This window comes from Oncorhynchus tshawytscha, linkage group LG07 (assembly GCF_018296145.1).
Source record: "Oncorhynchus tshawytscha isolate Ot180627B linkage group LG07, Otsh_v2.0, whole genome shotgun sequence".
Taxonomy (NCBI): Eukaryota; Metazoa; Chordata; class Actinopteri; order Salmoniformes; family Salmonidae; genus Oncorhynchus; species Oncorhynchus tshawytscha.
The window spans coordinates 1,430,862-1,456,907 of NC_056435.1; the positions used below are offsets into that span (position 1 = coordinate 1,430,862).

Genomic DNA, 26,046 nt, shown 5'->3' on the forward strand with positions numbered 1-26,046 from the left:
CAATGGGATCCCCCACATTTGGCATAGGGAATGCTTGGAGCCATACCGGGACACACTGGGATCAATGGGATCCCCCACATTCCTGGCATAGCCCCTGTGTCTTAACCTCTTCTGGGATCCCCCACATTCCTCATAGCCCCCAACATCAGGTAGCGGGTTTCCCTATTGGAGAAGCAACTGGGATCAATGGGTCCTATTGGTAACCTCATGTAGCAGTTTAGCCAACGACACACTGGGATACATTCCTCTCTGAAATCCCAAGCCAGAAGCAAGGGGTCCTATTGGGTACTGAAATCAGACATGCTGCCTCTATCATCACTAGGCCTCCTACTGATGGTCAATCATCTCAATCACAAATATGTCAATTCTCATTCTCTTAAAGGATTTCAACTTGTGCAAAACACTTCTCTCACATTAATAAACAGTGAAATACTGATACATTTCCACTCAAATTCTAGGTTGCAGATGGCTAATTTCATATCTCACTATGACGTACCACCTAGCCAGTTGGCTAGCTAGGCACTAAGTATACAACACAGTACAGCTGTTTGATCTTAATTGGATCACTCTTTTGTTGATGAGAATTCTCCTGCCCTGCAGGAAATGCAAACATGTCGTGGATTCAAGGTTTAAAAAGGCTTCTAAAGTTTGTCATGTCCACTTTAAAGTTGCCCTAACAAAAAAGGTATCAACTCCTACATAAAATGTCCATATAATAATTCACATTTCCAGTTGCTGCAGGATTCTTTTCCTGCTGTAGTAAACGGTCTCAAATTAAGATCCTACTACTGTAGGTATGTTTCTCTAAATCTATAACTTTAGCATAGCTTATTTCCCTGATACCCCTACTTGTTTATACATTCACTTAACATGTGTAATAACACTTATGCACTTAAGGACATCTTTACTCACCTGAAACCACAAGACATACTGGGTACATCAGACATGCTGCCTGTATCATCACTAGGTCTCCTTCAACTGATGGTCAATAATCTAAAACCCCTAAGACTGGTTTCCACTACTTACCATAGCCACAAAGTCAAAATTGGCAAAAAATTAAAGACCAAATTATTTTTGGTTTTCATGATTTTTTACGAGATTAATTTAAGGTTAGGCATAATGTTAGCAGTGTGGTTAAGGGCTTAAAATAACATTTTAATAAGAGAAATTGAAAAAATAGACAGGGTTTATGACTTTGTGGCTCTGGTAACTAGTGACGACCCCTAAAACCTCTTAGCTGGCCTAACGGTGCCTGACAAGGCAGTACTCAGTAATAACCACAAAACCATCTCATATACTAAAATACTAGTCTGCTTCACAGTACCATGTGAATGAGCCACATGTTGAAAGTTATTACCCCAAAATAATAATAATAAAAAGGGAGTGTCTATGTATCATGTCTAATTACAATCACTAATTACTATTACAATCACTTAATCACACAATCTCAATCTAGCATCAGATCATCTCATCCAAATAACCAGTGATGTAAAACTTAAGTCCCGGAGGTACTATTACTGCTATAAAAAGGGACAGACTACCGCATTTGGGGCCCAGCAGACTTCCTGAAATTCTACACATTTTACCATAGGGCAGAGAGAAGAATATACTGTGTGAATTGCAGGAAATTAGCTTTTAAACTGCTGAATTTTCTCTTCGTATCTTTTCGCTCTTCGTAATAATATTTTTTGGAGGCCCCTTGAAGGCCGGGGGCCCGGGGCTTGTGCCCGGTTGGTAATCTGGCCACGCCCATAGTATAAAGACATATATATGTACTATTCATGTTTATTTAAGTTGCCAACAAGATGAATCACCAGATAACTCCGATCCGATCCCCAATCCAAAGCTTATGTTGGTCTGGTTGCCAGATCCTGGTTGCCACTACAGCACCTGTTAATCTCCCAGCCTATTACCATTGCTTACAGCATCACTTAGGAAACAGCCATGAGCCTGAGTGAGTTTAATAAAACGTTTCTTTCAGATTCTTATTGAACACTTCCAGCTGTGTTCCACTGGTGAGGATCTTAAAGAAAGAAGGCACTTTTCCTACTAGCTAACAAATACTTAGAGGGAAAATGCACTTGATACGATTGTGATGTGTTGTTGTCTCACCTAGCTATTTTAAAGATTAACACAGTCACTGTAATTTGCTCTGGATAAGAGCCTCTGCTAAATGACTCAAATGTAAATGTGTTGTGCCAGAGTAGGTGAGAGAAGAGACACAATATACACTTGAAGTTAGCACTGCATTTCCACCCTCCAGGCTAACACACACATTACACAAGATAATTATCATGGGCTCTCCTAGTTGTTATGAGCAGGTTGAGTGGGGTAGGGTAGTACATTGAAATGCACGGGAAAGGATGTGTGGGTGTCCCTCTTCTCTCTCTCTGAATGTAATTATGCATCACACTGATTTAGAAGCATCCAGCCTGCTGCTAAGCGACAGTACATGCGAAATTATTATAGAGCATTGGCCTCCATCTTCTACCATTACCTTTGCACTTGTAGGTCTTCAGTATCTACAAGAGCTGTCCTCACATTTCCCTTACATATTAGTCATTAACTAGCCTGGTTAAAGTCTGATTTAATCAGGATAGTAACTCACCATTTCAGTGTTGAGAACTAAACACCAGTACGGTTAGTGTTTCACATTAGGAGAAAGAGACTATATTATTTTCTCCTAACATTGTGATAGCTGGTTGTAGTTCCTATGGCGATGCTGTTGAAATACACCTTGTAATGTATGGCTTTGATGCATTTTGTGATGAATAACTTGAGTTAAAGCCGAACAGATATCTGGGTGGCTAACAAACGGTCGGTCTCATATTGTTCTCTTCCTCAGATGTGTTTCTCCAACACAGACATCAGACGTCTCCGCTGACATCTAGTGAAACTCCAGGGGAAGTTACAGTACAATGTGTCACACTGCTGTTACCACACCACTGCAGGTACATGGTTCACCCAGAGAGTAGCAGGTACATGGTTCACCCAGCGAGTAGCAGGTACATGGTTCACCCAGCGAGTAGCAGGTACATGGTTCACCCAGCGAGTAGCAGGTACATGGTTCACCCAGCGAGTAGCAGGTACATGGTTGGCAGGTACATGGTTCACCCAGCGAGTAGCAGGTACATGGTTCACCCAGAGAGTAGCAGGTACATGGTTCACAGGTACATGGTTCCAGAGAGTAGCAGGTACATGGTTCACCCAGAGAGTAGCAGGTACATGGTTCACCCAGCGAGTAGCAGGTACATGGTTCACCCAGAGAGTAGCAGGTACATGGTTCACCCAGCGAGTAGCAGGTACATGGTTCACCCAGCGAGTAGCAGGTACATGGTTCACCCAGCGAGTAGCAGGTACATGGTTCACCCAGCGAGTAGCAGGTACGGGTATGGATTGTATTTATCATCATTAGTCATTTAGGTCAACATTGGATCATTCAGAGATCCTCACTGAACTTCTGGAGAGAGTTTGCTGCACTGAAAGTAAAGGGGCTGAATAGTTTTGCACGCCCAATTTTTCAGTTTTTGATTTGTTAAAAAAGTTTGAAATATCCAATAAATGTCGTTCCACTTCATGATTGTGTCCCACTTGTTGTTGATTCTTCACAAAAAAATACAGTTTTATATCTTTATGTTTGAAGCCTGAAATGTGGCAAAAGGTCGCAAAGTTCAAGGGGGCCGAATACTTTTGCAAGGCACTGTACATGGTTCACCCAGAGAGTAGCAGGTACATGGTTCACCCAGAGAGTAGCAGGTACATGGTTCACCCAGAGAGTAGCAGGTACATGGTTCACCCAGAGAGTAGCAGGGGAAGTTACAGTACAATGTGTCACACTGCTGTTACGACCCCCCCCTGCAGGTACATGGTTCACCCAGTGAGTAGCAAACAAAGAGACTGTCCCAAACTCTCTCAGGGTCTCTAATCATTTCAGTGGTCGTACGGATCAAACGTCTCAGAGTAGGGTTGCTGATCTAGGGTCTTCTGTTCAGTAATCTTAATTCATTATCAAGAAGGCCAAACTGATCTTAAATCAGGACTCTCTTCTCTGAGACGCTTTATGAATACTGGCCCAGATCTACACCAGTGCCTAGGACGGTTGTGGTTTCTGGACAGGGCCTTTGATACTCAAGAACATATTGACTTGACATAGGTCTGGTAACTATACATTTTTGGATTCATAAATATAGCATCACAATTAACACACAAGACGGCTTCATTTTTCAGAAATATATTTTAGAGTTTATGTCTGAGACAAAATGTCAAAAGCATATAGGTCCCAACAAGATATCATTTGTAACAATGGAATGGAAAGACAACAAAAATAACTTTTTCATTTACATATGTAAACCGAGAATAGCTCTTTTTAACCACAGTGGTTTTAAATACAACTGGCTTAAGTGGATAAGAGTCTGCAGAAAATTCCCTTCCCAATCAACCACATTTGGAGTGTTTTAAAGGTCCGATGTTTTAGCCATTGTCTACTTTGTGTGTCTGTCCCCAACACCCTAGAAACACTCTTAGGGAGAGACAAGCAGTCTAGATAGATGTAATGCCACGTTCATGTGGTATCGGAAGTTCCTATTTCCAACTGAGAAGTTTCACTTGAGCAACCCTCTAAGTCGGAATTTCAAGTGGGAAACAGAAGATGTTGTTGCCCGAGTTGGCGAGTTGTGATGTTTCACCACTGACCTTTGAACTTTTCAAACAAAAAATAACAAATCAGTTTGACAACTACAACCTCATCAATATGGAGAAGGTAGCTAGTTTGACCATATTGTCAATGTTAAGCAAGCTAGCTAACTTATTATTAGCAACCTTGATAAGCTAGCTAAAATCCTATTGGTTGAAGAATTTTTCCGACTTAAAGCACTTAAACACAATCATGTCGGACTTAATTGTTCCACTTCCCCATTTCCCATGAGCATGTGAAGCCAGCATAAATACACTCGGAGATTAGCCTAGCTAATCCATATTCCTCTTACTCTAAACACAGTCAAGTCTATTGTCCATTATCTTGTTTAAGTGCTGGGTAATTTCCCCACAAAAACTGAGCATTTACATTTTTTTAAATCTAATGTGGAATTCATTTTGACAAGTCCTTTGTATCCTTAGTACACCAAAGAAGAAGAGACATTCACGCTGGGTTTTCTGGGATAGGATTTAGTCCTCCAGTTTTCTACTGTGCAAATACAGTGTTACACAGACGTACAGCCAGACAGGCATGCGGACAGATAAACCATGCAGAGAATTAGAGGCCGTTAAAGAAATGTTTTTTAAAGGAACATACCAAACCCTGGGGCTCTGAAACAATTCATAGGAATGGTGAATCTGAGAGCAAACACAAAGCAAAGCAAAAATAAATAGAATGTTTACTAAATCATGAAAAGGAAACATGATACTACCAAAATTAGTGTAAGAACATTATTGAAAACTAAAAAGGAGTTATTTACTAGGGATGAGAATAGTTTGAACTACAATGAGACCATGCCAACCCACTAATATCATGACTCCGGTTTCTTGACAACCTGACTAATGTAGCTACAACAGGAAGAAGTGATGTCGCAACATTTTCTGAAGTGGAGGTATGCTAATGTACAGTAACCATGGCAGCACAGCAGTAACCATGCTATGAATCAACAACAGTGTGTTATGGTGTCATGGTGTCATTTGGTTGGTCCCAATGAAGTCAAACGCGAAAGCTAAGTGTCTTTAAAATGCCCCATGCTAGTCTAGTCTAGTCTAGCTACAGTGCAGCCAGGAACAATACAGTACAAAAACAAATGTGTGGAACAGAGACCAAATCCAGTGCTGCTGAGTGCAGGGCTGCTCTAACCAGGGCCAGTTTAAAACAGTCAACCTCAACCCCCCACAAGGTTTTTAGAGTTTTTTACTGGAGTCAGACCATCTTTGCCATAGCTATTCTCTTTCACAATGTCATAGCTCTCATGTAGGCTACGGATATAATATATTTCTAGGTTTTCCATGTCGAACCTCTCTGTAAACAGGATCATTCTGTAAGTAAATAGACAATTGCTGGAATCATGGTATAAAGTAGAAAGGCTGATCTCCATCCCAATGCATGATGAGGACACTAAGAGCAAGTGGCACATCAACTGTACAGAGTAACAACGCAAAATGACAAATACGCAAATATAAAAAGTATGTTAAAAATTAGAGATTTTCATACATGCCAAAAATAGAATTGTCACCCACTTGAGATCGTTGATTAAGAAAAAGTTGATGATGGTATAGTCAATTGACTAGCTTGATGTGGAAATGATAGTTTCAAAGATGGCAAATTAACACTCGGCTTTACAATATGTTCAATTCAATATACATGACAAGATGTTTATAGTAACTATTAACTAAGGTAGTTGCCAAACAATACATTGGAATTCAATAATTATTTAACAAAAAGGTTGAGACATACATGTTTGATCCGTTAGCTCTCGAACAGTGTGCTTGGTATGAAAAGCCAGTAATAATACTGTGTATGCCTGCTGTTACTCGTGGTACGAAAGAGCTGGATGCAAACTCATGCTTTGGCTTTTTTTTGCTCGACTAGTTCTTTTTGGATAACTTTCTAACCTTGCAACCGACAGGTCTTTCTGGTGAGACATGCTTTTTCTCCGTTAGCGATTGGTTGTGATAAAGGGAAGCTACATAAGGCTAAATGCTAACCTTCAACAGTGCTTTACAAATCAACTGGAAGTTGAACGGTTCAAATGTTTGCTTGCAACTACCTTTTTGAAGCATTTTTACAGAAAAATATATCAATCCAAAGGTACAATGACCTCTAAAAGAGGCTGTGAGAGACAAACGCTGTCTACATCACAATCCTGGTAAACATGCTGAAAGATCCTTTTTTCCACCATCCCATCCTCTGTCAAACAGGAAAATGTATTTCTCTCTCTCCCCTGGTCAGGATCATCATTTAAGGCAATCTTCATTTCTGACACAATCCTGAAATCCATCAGAGCTTCACAAAGGCACTCTCTCATTGGTGGACCATCACAGAACTACCAGCTGCATCAATAAGGCAAAGATCCAATAGCCTCATCATCCAATAACGGCAAAGGCCGCTTGCTCAACGGCCAACCACAGTCAAGTCTACTGTCTTCAGCCAATGACAGCCCGACAATTCTCCTAGGGGCTTTGTTGTCCGCCATCTCTCATCAGTAACCACCATCTCCATCAGTAGCATGTCCTCCATTTAGGGGGACAAAAGCAGGAGAGATAATAAATGTCCACGCTGTGTGTGACAGCCGGACTTGTCCTGTCCTCTGTCTCCATATTTGGCCACGGGGGAGCTCTGTAAAGCACCAGATTTTTCCCTTCAGGAGTAAGACTTCCATTATCCGCCTCCACTCAGAGAACCCACGCCCTGCCTCGGTGCTGGGGTGTCTTCTGGGGCTGCCTCAGTCTGACTGGCAGGAACAAACGTCTCTTTAGAGTCACGGTGAGCTGACCACGCTGAGCTGCCTGGCTGCAGCGCTTTGTCACTTCCATCCTTCATATCGTATCCCCATTGACTCCCTACTCTGAAGCCCATCCCTCTCTCTCATTGGCAGAGGAGCTGCCAATCAAGGTGATAGGCACGGCGCGGAGGGACTAAATGAAAGGGACAGTCGAGACTCTCCAGAAGGTAGTCTTCCGAGCTGCAGAGGCCGACAGTCACGGTGCGACGCCCTTATGCTTCCCCCGCTATAATGGTGCTTCCTCCTCCATGGGTTCCTCCTCCGACCTGCTAAGGGGAACAAGAGGAGAGAAAGGTGCGTTAGCAAAACGGATGCATCTCAATAGAACTGGATGATAGTAGCTATGGTTACCTACCTCTGTTTGTTGGCCACAGAGAGAGAGGCCATGGCGCTGACGGTCTCAGCCTCCTCCGAGTCTCCTCTCTGAGCCTCCAGCACAGACAGGCCCAGCCTGGGGGAGTCACGCTGCATGGAGCGCCAGTACTTGCCTGGAGAAAGAGGGAGGGAGGGAGGGAGGGAGGATAGAGAGAGCAGAGAGGGAGGAGAGAGAGGGAACAATGTTAAAGGATCAGTAAGTTAACTTCAGAAGCTAGCAGATCCATTACTTACCTACAACAGCTGCAATTCCCAATAAAACTACATCACGCTTTGAAGTTTACATTCCTTGATTTGTCTAGCACTATCCTGTTTTGTGGGTCAGAGTGTACTATTTATTTTTATTTCTCACTGGCTATAGCCCAGGCCCAGAAAGGGGCAGGCCTGCCCGGGCAAGTCCGGGGGGTTGCCTAGTAACACGTGCCTCGGAAGAAAGAGAATGTCTGCATAGCGCAACAAATTTCCATGATTCAATGCTAGGTTTGGCCTGAACAGCTAGCGCGATTTTTATTTCAGCTAATAAGGAGCAGCATCTAACAAAATAATTAAATTACAGCATTCACTAATCAAACTATTTACAGTACATCTAATAGAAATATGGGTAAATTTGTGGACAAAAAAAAATCTAGCTTACTCAACCTTTAAGACTGGAGTAAGTTGATGGAGAACTTCCTGCCTCTTCAATCTCAGATAGGAAACTGTGCTTGGTACTCACTGTGTGTTTCTATAACCTTCTCTATGGAGCACACAGCATTCTGGTTGGGTCTCTGCTCCAGAAGCGTCTGAGGGAGAGGATCAAGCTGTGGACAACACATACACACTGTCAAACTGTGCTATCTGATAACCGGACACACACCAGTCCACCTTCACCATTCATCCATTCCCTCTCCTTTTCAATTCTTCACCAAACCACTATAAATGATCTAGTCTTATCATTACCCCTCTTCCTTTCTCCCTCCTTCCCTCACCTGGTTGCCCAGCAGAGCGGAGACGCAGGCCTCGGAGGCGTCACAGATGGCCATGAGGTCGTGACCTCCCTCCAATGCCAGCACCACACGACCCTCCGCCAGGGTCATCAGCTGACGCGTCAGGTACCCAAAACCTGCAGGGGAGGGTGTGTGTGTGAAGGGAGGGGCAGAGAGAGGGATCATCAATACATTGCATTCAGAAAGTATTCAGACCCCTTGACTTTTCCCACATTTTGTTACGTTACAGCCTTATTCTAAAATTGATTAAATAAATGTTTTTCCTCATCAATCTACACACAATACCCCATAATGACAAAGCAAAAACAGGTTTTTGGAAATTTTGCAAATGTATTAAAAATAAAAAACAGAAATATCACATTTACATAAGTATTCAGACCCTTAACTCTGTACTTTGTTGAAGCACGTTTTGCAGTGACTACAGCATCGATTCTTCTTGGGTATGACGCTAAATGCTTGGCACAACTGTATTTGTGGAGTTTCTCCTGTTCTTCTCTGCAGATCCTCTCAAGCTCTGTCAGGTTGGATGGGGAGCGTCGCTGCACAGCTATTTTCAGCTCTGTCAGAATGGCCATCGTGTTCGTGGTCACCTCCCTGACCAAGGCCCTTCTCCCACGATTACTCAGTTTGGCCGGGCGGCCATCTCTAGGAAGAGTCTTGGGGGATTATTTTTTGCTCTGACATGCACTGTCAACTGTGGGACCTTCTATTGACAGGTGTGTGCCTTTCCAAATCATGTCCAATCAATTAAATTCACCACAGGTAAAACATCTCAAGGATGATCCATGGAAACAGGATGCACCTGAGCACAATTTTGAGTCTAACAGAAAGGGTCTGAATACTTATGCAAATAAGGTATTTCTGTTCGTTTTTTTTGTATACATTTGCAAAATGTTTTTTAAAAATCTGTTTTTATTTGTCATTATGGGGTATTGTCTGTAGATTGATGACGAACATTTTTTATTGAATCCATTTTAGAATAAGGCTGTAACGCAACAAAATGTGGAACAAGTCAAGGGGTCTGAATACTTCCAGAATGCACTGTACACCACAGCAGCAAAGAATACAGTGCATGACACTAGTATGTGGACACCCCATTAAATGAGTGGTGTCCACATCTTCTGTCTGTCATGTTGTGTGTCTGGACCTCAGGGGTCAGCTAACAAAAGAACAGATCCAGACATCATTGCACCAGTGCTACTTTACACATAAACGTACATTTGGAGGTGAGGGTGTAACCGCCTAGGGGAGGAGGGTGACCCTGGACGGCGTCGAAGCCTGAGGACACCAGCACCACGTCAGGAGAAAATTCATTAGCTATGGGCATCACCACAGACCTAGGGAGAGGGAAAGAGGGGGGGAGAGAGTTGGTCAGTTTCGCAACTTCAGTGCATGTGTGTTTTTTGATATTTGGTATTTTATTAGAATCATTATCTGTTGTGAAAGCAGCAGCTCCTCTTCCTGAGGTCCACATGAAACATGACATAATACAGAGGAACAGCTTAAGGACAGAACGACATACATTTAAAAACAGCCCACACAGCCTACGCATCAATACATACTGTGCACACAGCCTACGCATCAATACATACTGTACACACACAGCCTACACATCAATACACACAGCCTACGCATCAATACATACTGTACACACACAGCCTACACATCAATACATACTGTACACACACAGCCTACGCATCAATACATACTGTACACACACAGCCTACGCATCAATACATACTGTACACACACAGCCTACACATCAATACATACTGTACACACACAGCCTACGCATCAATACATACTGTACACACACAGCCTACACATCAATACACAGCCTACACATCAATACATACTGTACACACACAGCCTACGCATCAATACATACTGTGCACACAGCCTACGCATCAATACATACTGTACACACACAGCCTACACATCAATACACACAGCCTACACATCAATACATACTGTACACACACAGCCTACACATCAATACATACTGTACACACACAGCCTACGCATCAATACATACTGTACACACACAGCCTACGCATCAATACATACTGTACACACACAGCCTACACATCAATACATACTGTACACACACAGCCTACGCATCAATACATACTGTACACACACAGCCTACACATCAATACATACTGTACACACACAGCCTACGCATCAATACATACTGTACACACACAGCCTACGCATCAATACATACTGTACACACACAGCCTACACATCAATACATACTGTACACACACAGCCTACGCATCAATACATACTGTACACACACAGCCTACACATCAATACATACTGTACACACACAGCCTACACATCAATACACACACAGCCTACGCATCAATACATACTGTACACACACAGCCTACACATTAATACATACTGTACACACACAGCCTACGCATCAATACATACTGTACACACACAGCCTACGCATCAATACATACTGTACACACACAGCCTACGCATCAATACACACTGTACACACACAGCCTACACATCAATACATACTGTACACACACAGCCTACACATCAATACATACTGTACACACACAGCCTACACATCAATACATACTGTACACACACAGCCTACACATCAATACATACTGTACACACACAGCCTACACATCAATACATACTGTACACACACAGCCTACGCATCAATACATACTGTACACAGCCTACACATCAATACATACTGTACACACACAGCCTACGCATCAATACATACTGTACACACACAGCCTACACAGCCTACACATCAATACATATTGTACACACACAGCCTACGCATCAATACATACACACATCAATACATACTGTACACACACAGCCTACACACAGCCTACGCATCAATACATACTGTACACACACAGCCTACACATCAATACATACAGTACACACAGCCTACGCATCAATACATACACACATCAATACATACTGTACACACAGCCTACGCATCAATACATACACACATCAATACATACTGTACACACATAGCCTACACACAGCCTACGCATCAATACATACTGTACACACACAGCCTACGCATCAATACATACTGTACACACACAGCCTACGCACAGCCTACGCATCAATACATACTGTACACACACAGCCTACGCACAGCCTACGCATCAATACATACTGTACACACACAGCCTACACAGCCTACACATCAATACATATTGTAAACACACAGCCTACGCATCAATACATACACACATCAATACATACTGTACACACACAGCCTACGCACAGCCTACGCATCAATACATACTGTACACACACAGTCTACGCATCAATACATACTGTACACACAGCCTACACATCAATACATATTGTAAACACACAGCCTACGCATCAATACATACACACATCAATACATACTGTACACACACAGCCTACGCACAGCCTACGCATCAATACATACTGTACACACACAGCCTACGCACAGCCTACGCATCAATACATACTGTACACACACAGCCTACACATCAATACATATTGTAAACACACAGCTTACGCATCAATACATACACACATCAATACATACTGTACACACACAGCCTACACATCAATACATACACGCATCAATACATACTGTACACACACAGCCTACACACAGCCTACACGATGAATTTTGAACTTGAAATTAGGAAAATAGAAGCTGACAAGGAGGTGAGGATCCGACAACTGGAGCTAGATGCTGGCTCCAGTGCGACTCCACAAGCTGCTCATCATCAAGCCCACTTCGATGTGAGTAAAAACATAGCTTTAGTCCCTCCATTCCGAGAGTCGGAAGTTGATTCTTATTTCTCTGCGTTTGAGCGTGTGGCCGCTGCGCTGCATTGGCCACTCGAGGTTTGGCCGCTTCTGTTACAATGTAAATTGTCTGGGAAAGCCCAGGAAGTAGTAGCTGCTCTCTCCCTGGAAGACAGTTTACATTACGATACAGTTAAAACTACCGTGTTGCGGGCTTATGAGTTGGTGGCTGAAGCTTATAGGCAGCGCTTCAGGAACCACAAAAAAACGTCTCACCGTACATTTGTTGAATTTGCTAGGGACAAAGAGTCTCTGTTTAGTCGTTGGTGTTCAGCCAGCAAAGCTAACACCTTTGCTGATATTCGGGAGTTGATGCTGTTGGAGGACTTTAAAAGCAACCTCCCAGATAGACTTGTAGTTCATTTAAATGAACAGAAAGTGGTGACATTGGCCCAAGCAGCAGTGTTGGCAGATGAGTACGCTTTGACACACAAGACTGTCTTTGGTGCTCCATGTTTTGAAGGCCGGACGATTACATCAGTTCCTCGTTCAGGTCGCTTTTCCTCTGACAACCCTAAGCCTTTTCATGAAGTCCGTGAATGTTTTTACTGTCACCAAAAGGGTCACGTGATTGCGGACTGCCCAGTTTTGAAAAATAAACCGAAACAGTCCCAGTCACCGTCCCCAAAAATGAAAAGTTTGGGTTTAGTCAAGTCTTTGGATCGTCCATTGGATCGAGATATTGACTCAGCATTTGAGAAACCAGATCCTGTCTATGCTCCGTTTATCTCTGCCGGTTATGTTTCCTTAACAGGAGAACCAACTGATCAAAAGCCTATCCAAATCCTACGTGACACCGGGGCGGCGCAGTCAGTAATCATTACTGATGCTTTACCCTGGTCTCCTGAAACGTATTGTGGCTCACATGTCATATTACAGGGGATAGAGACAAAAACCGTACCTGTACCATTACAATGGGTCCACTTAGTGTCAGACTTGGTATCAGGACGTTTCCGTGTTGGTGTAGTGTCTACACTGCCAGTATCAGGAGTAAAATTGCTACTAGGGAATGATATTGCTGGTGGTAATGTCACTCCTGTGTTAGAGGTAGTAGACAACCCAGAAATCAGAACTACAGATGAGAAATTGGTTCAAGCATTTCCACATGTTTTTCCTGCTTGTGTGTTAACGAGGGCACAATCTCGCAAGCTAGGAGATGTGGTGGATTTGGCTAGTTCTATTTTTGAGAATGTTGAGGTAGAAGACAATGCACTGAGTATTCCTTCTGCATTGCCGACAGTTTTACCCCGTAAAAACTAAGGCAGGGGAAAACGAAATCGCGCCCCAATTACATGACATTCTTTTGTCTGTCACCCCTGAGAAGGTGATTGAATGTCAAAAGAAGACACCAGTCTTCGCAAGTGTTTTGCTTCGGTAATTTCCATTGAGGAAGCTAAAACTAGAGAGACTGCCTACTTTATGGAAGCAGGAGTTTTGATGCGTAAATGGGCATCTCATGACACCATTAATGACTGGAGTGAAGTGTGTCAAGTGGTTGTTCCTACACCGTTCCGACAGCAGGTGCTGTCACTCGCCCATGACCAGGCGTGGTCTGGACACTTGGGGATCACAAAGACCTATAACCGGGTCCTACGTCATTTCTTCTGGCCAGGTTTGAAGTCTGACGTGGTCCAATTTTGTAAAACATGTCACATATGTCAACTCACTGGGAAAGTGAATCAAACAGTTCCACGAGCGCCACTCTGCCCGATTCCTGTGGTAGGGGAACCGTTTGAAAGAGTGATAATTGATTGTGTAGGTCCATTGCCGAAAACCAGGTCAGGTAACCAGTTCCTACTAACAATAATGTGCAGTGCTACTCGATACCCAGAGGCTATTCCTCTCCGTACTATAACGGCTAAGACTGTGGTGAAGGCACTGGTGAAGTTCTTCTCTACGTTTGGACTCCCTAAAGTAATCCAAACTGATCAGGGATCCAACTTCACGTCTAAACTGTTTTCAAATGTGTTAAAGACATTGTGTATTTCCCATCAGGTCTCCAGTCCGTATCATCCAGAGAGTCAAGGGGCTCTAGAACGCTGGCATCAGACACTGAAGGCAATGCTACGCAAGTATTGTATGGATACCAGTACTGATTGGGATGAGGGGGTGCCCTTTGTCCTATTTGCTATAAGGGAAACGATACAAGAGTCCTTAGGGTTCAGCCCTGCTGACCTTGTGTTTGGACACACCCCACGGGGTCCGCTGAAAGTTTTGAAGGAGCATATCTTATCTCCTACACCCAGTAGCGCCCCTAAAAATGTGTTGGATTATGTCAGTAAGATGCGGGAGAGACTGCACGCCGCATGTGCGTTAGCCCAAAAGTCTCTCTCCTCGTCTCAAAAACGCATGAAGTTGCATTATGACAAAAAGGCTGTTGGCCGTTCATTTGCACCAGGGGATCAAGTTTTAGTTTTGTTGCCAATCCCTGGCTCATCTCTGTCAGCACGTTTTTCTGGACCATATCTGGTGAAAAAGAAACTCAATGACACCAATTATGTGATAAAGACACCAGATCGAAGGCGTTCTTCCCGTGTGTGTCATGTTAACATGCTGAAAACATTATGTGCGTGATTCTCCCGACAGCTCCTCAGGTAAGCCGGTCCAGCCCACCGTCTCCAGTGTGGCTACGGTGGTGCTGAAGCCTGGCTGGGACCTAGATGAGGATAAGGAGGACGGGTTGGAGTTACGCCATACGTTACAGCAAGGTGAACGCCTATGTAATTCAGAAATGCTGAAGAAGTTACCCTCTCAAATGGAACATTTGGATAATGATCAAACTAAGGATCTTATCCTATTGATAAACAGTTCTCAGTGTGTTTCAGGACACTCCAAGTCGCACATCCATTTTGGAACATGACGTGGATGTGGGGAACGCTGTTCCTATACGTCAGCATCCGTACCGGGTTAATGCTAAGAAAAGGGAGGTAATGAAAAGTGAGGTAGCTTATTTATTACAGAATGACATGGCAAAACCCAGTAACAGCTCCTGGAGTTCTCCATGTATTCTTGTTCCTAAGCCTGACGGTACGTCCCGCTTATGTACGGACTATCGTCGCGTAAATGCAGTTACAAAGTCTGATTCTTTTCCTCTACCTCGCTTAGATGACTGTATTGATAGAATAGGCTCTGCTGCTTACGTTAGTAAGTTAGATTTGTTAAAAGGTTATTGGCAGGTGCCTCTGACCTCTCGAGCTTCTGACATATCAGCTTTTGTTACGCCAGATAACTTTGTACAATACACTGTGATGCCCTTTGGCATGTGTAATGCACCTGCTACTTTTCAGAGGCTAGTTAACATTGTGTTTGAAGATGTGCCAAATTGTACTGCGTACCTTGACGATGTGGTGATTCATTCGTCTACTTGGTCTGATCATCTCTCCACTTTGAAAAGTGTGTTTCAGCGGTTGGAGAAGGCTTCTTTAACCCTCAATTTGGCCAAGTGTGAGTTTGGGAAGGCTACAGTGACTTACTTAGGGAAACAAGTGGGACGAGGTCAAGTGCGCCCAGTAACTGGCAAAGTGGAAGCAATTGTTGCTTTTCCTGCTCCCACTACTCACCGCCAGTTGCGCAGATTCCTAGGGATGGTAGGGTACTATCGTACATTCTGTAAAAATTTCTCCCCTTTCATCTCTGCTTAGTCCCAAGGTACCATTCAAGTGGTCCAAGGACTGTAACTACGCTTTTGAGTCCGCTAAAGCGCTACTTTGTAGTGCCCCAGTGCTTGCCGCCCCCAACTTTGACAAACCTTTTAAGTTGGAGGTAGATGCTAGTATTATGGGGGTGGGTGCGGTTCTCTTACAGGAAGATGAAGACGGAGTGGATCGGCCCGTCAGTTTCTTCTCCCGTAAGTTCAACTCGTGTCAGTAAAGGTACTCTACAATCGAACAAGAGACGCTGGCTTTATTGCTTGCCTTACAGTTCTTTGAGGTATATGTGGGCTCCAGTGCCCTGCCTGTAGTGGTCTTCACAGACCATAATCCGTTGGTGTTCTTGAAACAAATGTACAACCAGAACCGCCGCCTTATGCGGTGGGCTCTGATTGTGCAAAGATATAATGTACAGATAGCTTATGTGAAGGGCTCGGCGAATGTTGTTGCTGACGCTCTATCACGGGTTTACTAACTGGGGATACGTTGGCATTTATTATTGCAAAACTAGGTTTGCAATTTTTGTGGTGGGCGTGTTACGTTCCCCAGATTATGTGTTGTAGTTTGTGTATTTGCATGTGTTTATTTCAGGAAATGGCTTCCTGAAATCCCTCAAGCAGCTGATTGGTCGACTCCAGGGCTAATTGGAGAGCTGACCCCGCCCCCTCGTCAAGACACAGCTGTCTCCAATTACCCATTCCTTCAGAAGCTATATAAAAGCCAGTGTTCTGTTCAGAAGATCTCTTTTTGTAGAGGATTTTGCTGGAAGGTCATTGTAGAGATTTTGCTAGAGAGAGATTTTGCTAGAGGTTGATTTTGCTGGGAGTTCGATTTTGCTGAGAGTTGGTATGTTTTGTGAGTTTGTTGCTCAGATACAACTTATTTGATGTCCTTTGTCTCTTAGTTTGTTTGTGAAATTGTTTAATATTCTGTTTCATTTGTTCCCAGGGGGGAAGGGGAAGGCACCTAGGGAGTGCTTAGGCAAGAGGCCCGCGGGCATACATATACCCGTAGCATATTCGCTGTCTAGGCACACTAGGTAAGACCTGGGCGGACCACCCCTTGTATTTTGGTTAGGGCACCAGGTGGTGCTAAATTAGGTAAGTAGTGGGTAGGCAGGTAAGATAGGAGAGGGGGGGGCTTTGAGATTTACTTTCTTTGCTTTGGTTCCGTCCAGCCCCTTTTCCCGTGTAAAGGAATAAAGTCCTTGTAAACGGTACCACATTCTGCTTGTTGTCATTTTTACTCGCACCTACAGTCCATACCTTTTTCGCTTCACAGAGAGTTTAGTTGTAGCAGGGTGTTGCGTTCCCTCTTCATAGAGGCGTGCGTAACAAATACATACTGTACACACACAGCCTACACACAGCCTACACATACTGTACACACACAGCCTACACATCAATACATACTGTACACACACAGCCTACGCATCAATACATACTGTACACACAGCCTACGCATCACTACACAGCCTACACATCAATACATACTGTGCACACAGCCTACACATCAATACATACTGTACACACAGCCTACGCATCAATACATACTGTACACACACAGCCTACGCATCAATACATACTGTACACACACAGCCTACACATCAATACATACTGTGCACACAGCCTACACATCAATACATACTGTACACACAGCCTACGCATCAATACACAGCCTACACATCAATACATACTGTACACACAGCCTACACAGCCTACACATCAATACATACTGTACACACAGCCTACACATCAATACATACTGTACACACAGCCTACACATCAATACATACTGTACACACACAGCCTACGCATCAATACATACTGTACACACATCAATACATACTGTACACAAACAGCCTACACACAGCCTACGCATCAATACACACACAGCCTAAACATCAATACATACTGTACACACAGCCTACGCATCAATACACAGCCTACACATCAATACATACTGTACACACAGCCTACACAGCCTACACATCAATACATACTGTACACACAGCCTACACATCAATACATACTGTACACACAGCCTACACATCAATACATACTGTACACACACAGCCTACGCATCAATACACACATCAATACATACTGTACACAAACAGCCTACACATCAATACATACTGTACACACACAGCCTACACACACAACCTACGCATCAATACACACACAGCCTAAACATCAATACATACTGTACACACAGCCTACACATCAATACATACTGTACACACACAGCCTACGCATCAATACATACTGTACACACATCAATACATACTGTACACACATCAATACATACTGTACACACACAGCCTACACATCAATACATACTGTACACACACAGCCTACGCATCAATACATACTGTACACACACAGCCTACGCATCAGTACACACACAGCCTACGCATCAATACACACTGTACACACAGCCTACACATCAATACACACTGTACACACAGCCTACACATCAATACACACTGTACACACACAGCCTACACATCAATACACCCTGTACACACAGCCTACACATCAATACACACTGTACACACATCCTACACATCAATACACACTGTACACACAGCCTACACATCAATACATACTGTACACACACAGCCTACACATCAATACACACTGTACACACAGCCTACACATCAATACACACTGTACACACAGCCTACACATCAATACATACTGTACACACACAGCCTACACATCAATACACACTGTACACACAGCCTACACATCAATACACACTGTACACACAGCCTACACATCAATACACACTGTACACACAGCCTACACATCAATACACACTGTACACACACAGCCTACACATCAATACACACTGTACACACAGCCTACACATCAATACATACTGTACACACACAGCCTACACATCAATACACACTGTACACACAGCCTACACATCAATACACACTGTACACACAGCCTACACATCAATACACACTGTACACACAGCCTACACATCAATACACACTGTACACACAGCCTACACATCAATACACACACACAAACTATCTAGGTCAAATAGGGGAGAGGCGTTGTACTGTGAGGTGTTGCTTTATCTGTTTTTTAAACCAGGTTTGCTGTTTATTTGAGCAATATGAGATGGAACGGAGTTCCATGCAATAAGGGCTCTATATAATACTGTACACTTTCTTTAATTTGTTCTGGACCTGTGGACTGTGAAAAGACCCCTGGTGGCATGTCTGGTGGGGTAAGTGTTGTGTGTTACCTGAAGGCTGCCAGGTACTCTGCATCTCCCATAGGTGGCTCCAGCCCCCCGGTGAAGGCCATGTTAACGTTAAAACCTACTCCTGGACCACTGCCCACCTGACAGAGAAAGGATGGGAGGAATAGCCATGAGAACACACACACACACACACGTTCCCATGAGATGTGTCACCATTACCTCGTCGGGTGCTCCGCTGCCAGGGAAGAAGTTTCCATCGTCGTATCGATGGAGAGACAGGTACAGCACGTTGGGGTCGTCGTAAAATGCCTGCTGGGTCCCGTTGCCATGGTGAACATCCTGATGGACAGCACACATGGCCAATCAGATGACCATTGTCCAATTTTTTCTTCTTCTTACATCCAATGGTAATTCTACAGTCATTTACAAAACCTACTTTCTCTTTAAAAGGTCAGGTGAAGGACCAGCACAAACTCACCCAGTCTACTATAAGGATCTTGCAGACGTTGAGTCTCTGTTGGAGCAGCCGGGCTGCGATGGCTACCGAGTTAAAGTAGCAGAAGCCCATGGGAGTGCTCTCTTCTGCATGGTGTCCAGGGGGTCGAACCACAGCAAAGCCGTTCTGGGAACCAGATGCAACAACTACATTACCCACAACTCCATACATGAAGGGGAGAGATTGAGTGCATTCTTTGTGAAGGGGGGAAAAAGTGTAGAGACCTAACCTTAATGGAGGGATAGAGGGATGAAAAGGAGAAGAGGAGGGTAGAGAGACCTAACCTTAATGGAGGGATGAAAAGGAGAAGAGGAGGGTAGAGAGACCTAACCTTAATGGAGGGATAGAGGGATGAAAAGGAGAAGAGGAGGGTAGAGAGACCTAACCTTAATGGAGGGATGAAAAGGAGAAGAGGGTAGAGAGGACTCACCTTAATGGAGGGATAGAGGGATGAAAAGGAGAAGAGGGTAGAGAGACCTAACCATAATGGAGGGATAGAGGGATGAAAAGGAGAAGAGGAGGGTAGAGAGACCTAACCTTAATGGAGGAATAGAGGGATGAAAAGGAGAAGAGGGTAGAGAGGACTCACCTTAATGGAGGGATAGAGGGATGAAAAGGAGAAGAGGGTAGAGAGACCTAACCTTAATGGAGGGATGAAAAGGAGAAGAGGGTAGAGAGACCTAACTTAATGGAGGGATAATGGAGGGATGAAAAGGAGAAGAGGGTAGAGAGACCTAACCTTAATGGAGGGATAGAGGGATGAAAAGGAGAAGAGGGTAGAGAGACCTAACCATAATGGAGGGATAGAGGGATGAAAAGGAGAAGAGGAGGGTAGAGAGACCTAACCTTAATGGAGGGATAGAGGGATGAAAAGGAGAAGAGGGTAGAGAGACCTAACCATAATGGAGGGATAGAGGGATGAAAAGGAGAAGAGGAGGGTAGAGACCTAACCTTAATGGAGGGATAGAGGGATGAAAAGGAGAAGAGGAGGGTAGAGAGACCTAACCTTAATGGAGGGATAGAGGGATGAAAAGGAGAAGAGGAGGGTAGAGAGACCTAACCTTAATGGAGGGATAGAGGGATGAAAAGGAGAAGAGGAGGGTAGAGAGACCTAACCTTAATGGAGGGATAGAGGGATGAAAAGGAGAAGAGGAGGGTAGAGAGACCTAACCTTAATGGAGGGATAGAGGGATGAAAAGGAGAAGAGGAGGGTAGAGAGACCTAACCTTAATGGAGGGATAGAGGGATGAAAAGGAGAAGAGGAGGGTAGAGAGACCTAACCTTAATGGAGGGATAGAGGGATGAAAAGGAGAAGAGGAGGGTAGAGAGACCTAACCTTAATGGAGGGATAGAGGGATGAAAAGGAGAAGAGGGTAGAGAGGACTCACCTTAATGGAGGGATAGAGGGATGAAAAGGAGAAGAGGAGGGTAGAGAGACCTAACCTTAATGGAGGGATAGAGGGATGAAAAGGAGAAGAGGGTAGGGAGACCTAACCTTAATGGAGGGATGAAAAGGAGAAGAGGGTAGAGAGACCTAACCTTAATGGAGGGATAGAGGGATGAAAAGGAGAAGAGGGTAGAGAGACCTAACCTTAATGGAGGGATGAAAAGGAGAAGAGGGTAGAGAGACCTAACCTTAATGGAGGGATAGAGGGATGAAAAGGAGAAGAGGGTAGAGAGACCTAACCTTAATGGAGGGATAGAGGGATGAAAAGGAGAAGAGGGTAGAGAGACCTAACCTTAATGGAGGGATAGAGGGATGAAAAGGAGAAGAGGGTAGAGAGACCTAACCTTAATGGAGGGATAGAGGGATGAACAGGAGAAGAGGGTAGAGAGACCTAACCTTAATGGAGGGATAGAGGGATGAAAAGGAGAAGAGGAGGGTAGAGAGACCTAACCTTAATGGAGGGATAGAGGGATGAAAAGGAGAAGAGGAGGGTAGAGAGACCTAACCTTAATGGAGGGATAGAGGGATGAAAAGGAGAAGAGGGTAGAGAGGACTCACCTTAATGGAGGGATAGAGGGATGAAAAGGAGAAGAGGGTAGAGAGACCTAACCTTAATGGAGGGATAGAGGGATGAAAAGGAGAAGAGGGTAGAGAGGACTCACCTTAATGGAGGGATAGAGGGATGAAAAGGAGAAGAGGGTAGAGAGGACTCACCTTAATGGAGGGATAGAGGGATGAAAAGGAGAAGAGGGTAGAGAGACCTAACCTTAATGGAGGGATAGAGGGATGAAAAGGAGAAGAGGGTAGAGAAACCTAACCTTAATGGAGGGATAGAGGGATGAAAAGGAGAAGAGGGTAGAGAGACCTAACCTTAATGGAGGGATAGAGGGATGAACAGGAGAAGAGAGTAGAGAGACCTAACCTTAATGGAGGGATAGAGGGATGAAAAGGAGAAGAGGGTAGAGAGACCTAACCTTAATGGAGGGATAGAGGGATGAAAAGGAGAAGAGGGTAGAGAGACCTAACCTTAATGGAGGGATAGAGGGATGAACAGGAGAAGAGAGTAGAGAGACCTAACCTTAATGGAGGGATAGAGGGATGAAAAGGAGAAGAGGGTAGAGAGGACTCACCTTAATGGAGAGATAGAGGGATGAAAAGGAGAAGAGGGTAGAGAGACCTAACCTTAATGGAGGGATAGAGGGATGAAAAGGAGAAGAGAGTAGAGAGACCTAACCTTAATGGAGGGATAGAGGGATGAAAAGGAGAAGAGGGTAGAGAGACCTAACCTTAATGGAGGGATAGAGGGATGAAAAGGAGAAGAGGGTAGAGAGACCTAACCTTAATGGAGGGATAGAGGGATGAAAAGGAGAAGAGGAGGGTAGAGAGACCTAACCTTAATGGAGGGATAGAGGGATGAAAAGGAGAAGAGGGTAGAGAGACCTAACCTTAATGGAGGGATAGAGGGATGAAAAGGAGAAGAGGAGGGTAGAGAGACCTAACCTTAATGGAGGGATAGAGGGATGAAAAGGAGAAGAGGAGGGTAGAGAGACCTAACCATAATGGAGGGATAGAGGGATGAAAAGGAGAAGAGGAGGGTAGAGAGACCTAACCTTAATGGAGGGATAGAGGGATGAAAAGGAGAAGAGGGTAGAGAGACCTAACCTTAATGGAGGGATAGAGGGATGAAAAGGAGAAGAGGGTAGAGAGGACTCACCTTAATGGAGGGATAGAGGGATGAAAAGGAGAAGAGGGTAGAGAGACCTAACCTTAATGGAGGGATAGAGGGATGAAAAGGAGAAGAGGGTAGAGAGACCTAACCTTAATGGAGGGATAGAGGGATGAAAAGGAGAAGAGGGTAGAGAGGACTCACCTTAATGGAGGGATAGAGGGATGAAAAGGAGAAGAGGGTAGAGAGACCTAACCTTAATGGAGGGATGAAAAGGAGAAGAGGGTAGAGAGACCTAACCTTAATGGAGGGATAGAGGGATGAAAAGGAGAAGGGTAGAGAGACCTAACCTTAATGGAGGGATAGAGGGATGAAAATGAGAAGAGGGTAGAGAGACCTAACCTTAATGGAGGGATAGAGGGATGAAAAGGAGAAGAGACCTAACCTTAATGGAGGGATAGAGGGATGAAAAGGAGAAGAGGAGGGTAGAGAGACCTAACCTTAATGGAGGGATAGAGGGATGAAAAAGAGAAGAGGGTAGAGAGGACTCACCTTAATGGAAGGATAGAGGGATGAAAAGGAGAAGAGGGTAGAGAGGACTCACCTTAATGGAAGGATAGAGGGATGAAAAGGAGAAGAGGAGGGTAGAGAGACCTAACCTTAATGGAGGGATAGAGGGATGAAAAGGAGAAGAGGGTAGAGAGGACTCACCTTCAGTTCACCAGTGGCCACTTTGAACACCAGCTCCACCACAGAACCCACAGCCAGACGAACTGCAGTAGAGGAATGGACCTCGTTCCAGATGGTGTCACTGTCCACCTGCAATCATCATCATCGTCACAGTTAAAGGGACACTTTGGGATGTTGGCAATGCAGCCCTTTATCTACTTGCCCAGAGTCAGACGAACTTGTGGAGACCATTTTTATGTCTGCGTGCAGTTTGAAAGAGTTGCTAACTAGCATAAGCACAATGACTGGACGTCTGTGGTAACAGCTTGCATGTGACCATAAGCTAGCATGATAGCTGTTACCATAGACATCCATTTATTGTGCTAACATCAGTTAGCATTGACTCGAGAAACTACCTCTAACTTCCTTCATACTGGACACAGAGACATACACATTGTATCCACGAGCCACGTGTTCATTTGACTTTGGTGAAGTAGATAAATGGGTTCATTGCCAAAATATAAAACGGGGTTAATGATTTGAGGAGGAGAAATAGGAGGAGGCAGAGGAGAAAGGAGGAGGAGGATGAAGAGGAAGACTCACCCCCACTCCTCCACATGGTAATCTGACCAACATGGGCGTGACTGAACAGTCTAGTTTCTGTCGGAGGGGGTTGGTTCCATACAGCAGGACGTGGGCTTCAGAGTGGACTGTCTGGAGCTCCTCCAGAGTGGCCTTCCTACCACGGATACACTACACACACACACACACACACACACACACACACACACACACACACACACACACACAAACAAAATGGAGACATGCAACATTTCCTTTCTATTCATTTGTTTTATTCTCTGTGTTTAAGTGAATCACAAATGACAAAGTACATGGAAAGGATAAGCAATGATGTATGTTTATGCATCCGTTGGTAACTCCTAGCAACAGAAATTCATTAAATTCACGCTTGTTTGAAGACTACAAATAGCATTAAAAATGATTCTATAACAGAGAATAGCAAAGAGAAGGATGGTTGAAGGATTTAGAATGTACCTCACACTGTCCCCTAAGTCCTGTCTCCTGCAGTCTGGACCAGATGCTCTGGATGCGCCCGGCGTGCTCCGGATGGGTGTGTGTGTTCCCGCACATACACTGGTGCTTTTGCATCAGAGAGTCATACACCAACCCTGCAGGTAGAACCCAGGACATTAGCACAAACACACGCATTGTAATGAACACACGCATATTACCACTGACGCACACACACACATCCACTCACACACATCCACTCACACAAGTGGAAACAACAAACTGACAGAGCAAAATAAGGAGGGATAAAGGAGCGACAGAGAAATATATAAAAATGAATCTACATCTGCATTGCTTGCTGTTTTAGGTTTTAAGCTGGGTTTCTGTACAGCACTTGGTGACATCTGCTGATGGAAAAGGGCTTTACAAATACATTTGATTGATATAAAAAGAGAAGAGCATTACTACCAACCTGTGGTGAAGCGAGGTTTGGTGGGAGGCTCAGGAGGCGGGACAGAGATGGGGAAGGAGGACGCGGAGGCCGGAGACGATTGGGCCCTGGAGAGGGGGCGGTGACCTGGGAAGGTGATTGACAGACCGGCTGCCTCCATGGAAGCCTGATAGTTTCTCAGCTGGTGGATTCTCTGCTGCTCCAACAACATGGCCTGCTGCTCAGAGAGAGGAAAGAGGTGGACGAGGAGGGGAGGAGGAGAGAGAAGGGGAAAGAAGGAGAGTGAGAAAGAGAGAAAGGGGAGGAGAGAAAGAGAGAAGAGCAGGGGAAAGAGAAAGGAGGAATAGAGAACAACATTGCATGATAGCAACAGAGACACAGCCACCGATCGCTATTGTGACCTGCTCTTTATAATGTGTTTACAACATTTGGCCACACGGTGGCAGTCAAGCTACGTGAGGTGAACCGAAACACATGACATGATCTGCAGGAGAGTAAGTGGATTTGAAAGATGCATGGTTTCCTCTCATTAAAGAAGGACTCTGGGTTAGAAACATAGCATCCTGGGACAGGAAATAGCATATTATTGCCCAAGTGAATCATTCAATAAACACAACTACTGATAAACGAGACAATTGTGTGTGTGTGTGTGTGTGTGTGTGTGTGTGTGAGAGAGAGTGTGAGAGTGCCATAAAGTCAATACCGATATGAAAGTG

At 44.3% G+C, this 26,046-nt stretch overlaps 1 protein-coding gene across 4 annotated transcripts in view; it reads right to left on the reverse strand.

Moving 5' to 3' along the window:
* Window positions 1-4,215: 4,215 nt before the first annotated feature.
* Window positions 4,216-26,046, reverse strand: part of LOC112253658 (histone deacetylase 4) — a 93,175-nt gene continuing 71,344 nt past the window's right edge. For 3 of the 4 annotated variants that reach the window (XM_042323785.1, XM_042323783.1, XM_042323786.1), the window contains 12 exons: window positions 25,352-25,547; window positions 24,904-25,037; window positions 24,451-24,600; window positions 23,890-23,997; window positions 20,048-20,191; window positions 19,789-19,908; window positions 19,612-19,709; window positions 10,061-10,179; window positions 8,825-8,958; window positions 8,572-8,656; window positions 7,837-7,969; window positions 4,216-7,750 (listed from right to left, as the gene is read on the reverse strand). In XM_042323785.1, the coding sequence (XP_042179719.1) occupies window positions 7,708-7,750; window positions 7,837-7,969; window positions 8,572-8,656; window positions 8,825-8,958; window positions 10,061-10,179; window positions 19,612-19,709; window positions 19,789-19,908; window positions 20,048-20,191; window positions 23,890-23,997; window positions 24,451-24,600; window positions 24,904-25,037; window positions 25,352-25,547 (1,464 nt within the window). In that variant the 3' untranslated portion in view covers window positions 4,216-7,707. The remainder of the gene's footprint in view (window positions 7,751-7,836; window positions 7,970-8,571; window positions 8,657-8,824; window positions 8,959-10,060; window positions 10,180-19,611; window positions 19,710-19,788; window positions 19,909-20,047; window positions 20,192-23,889; window positions 23,998-24,450; window positions 24,601-24,903; window positions 25,038-25,351; window positions 25,548-26,046) is intronic. The other variant, XM_042323784.1, reaches the window with a different exon arrangement.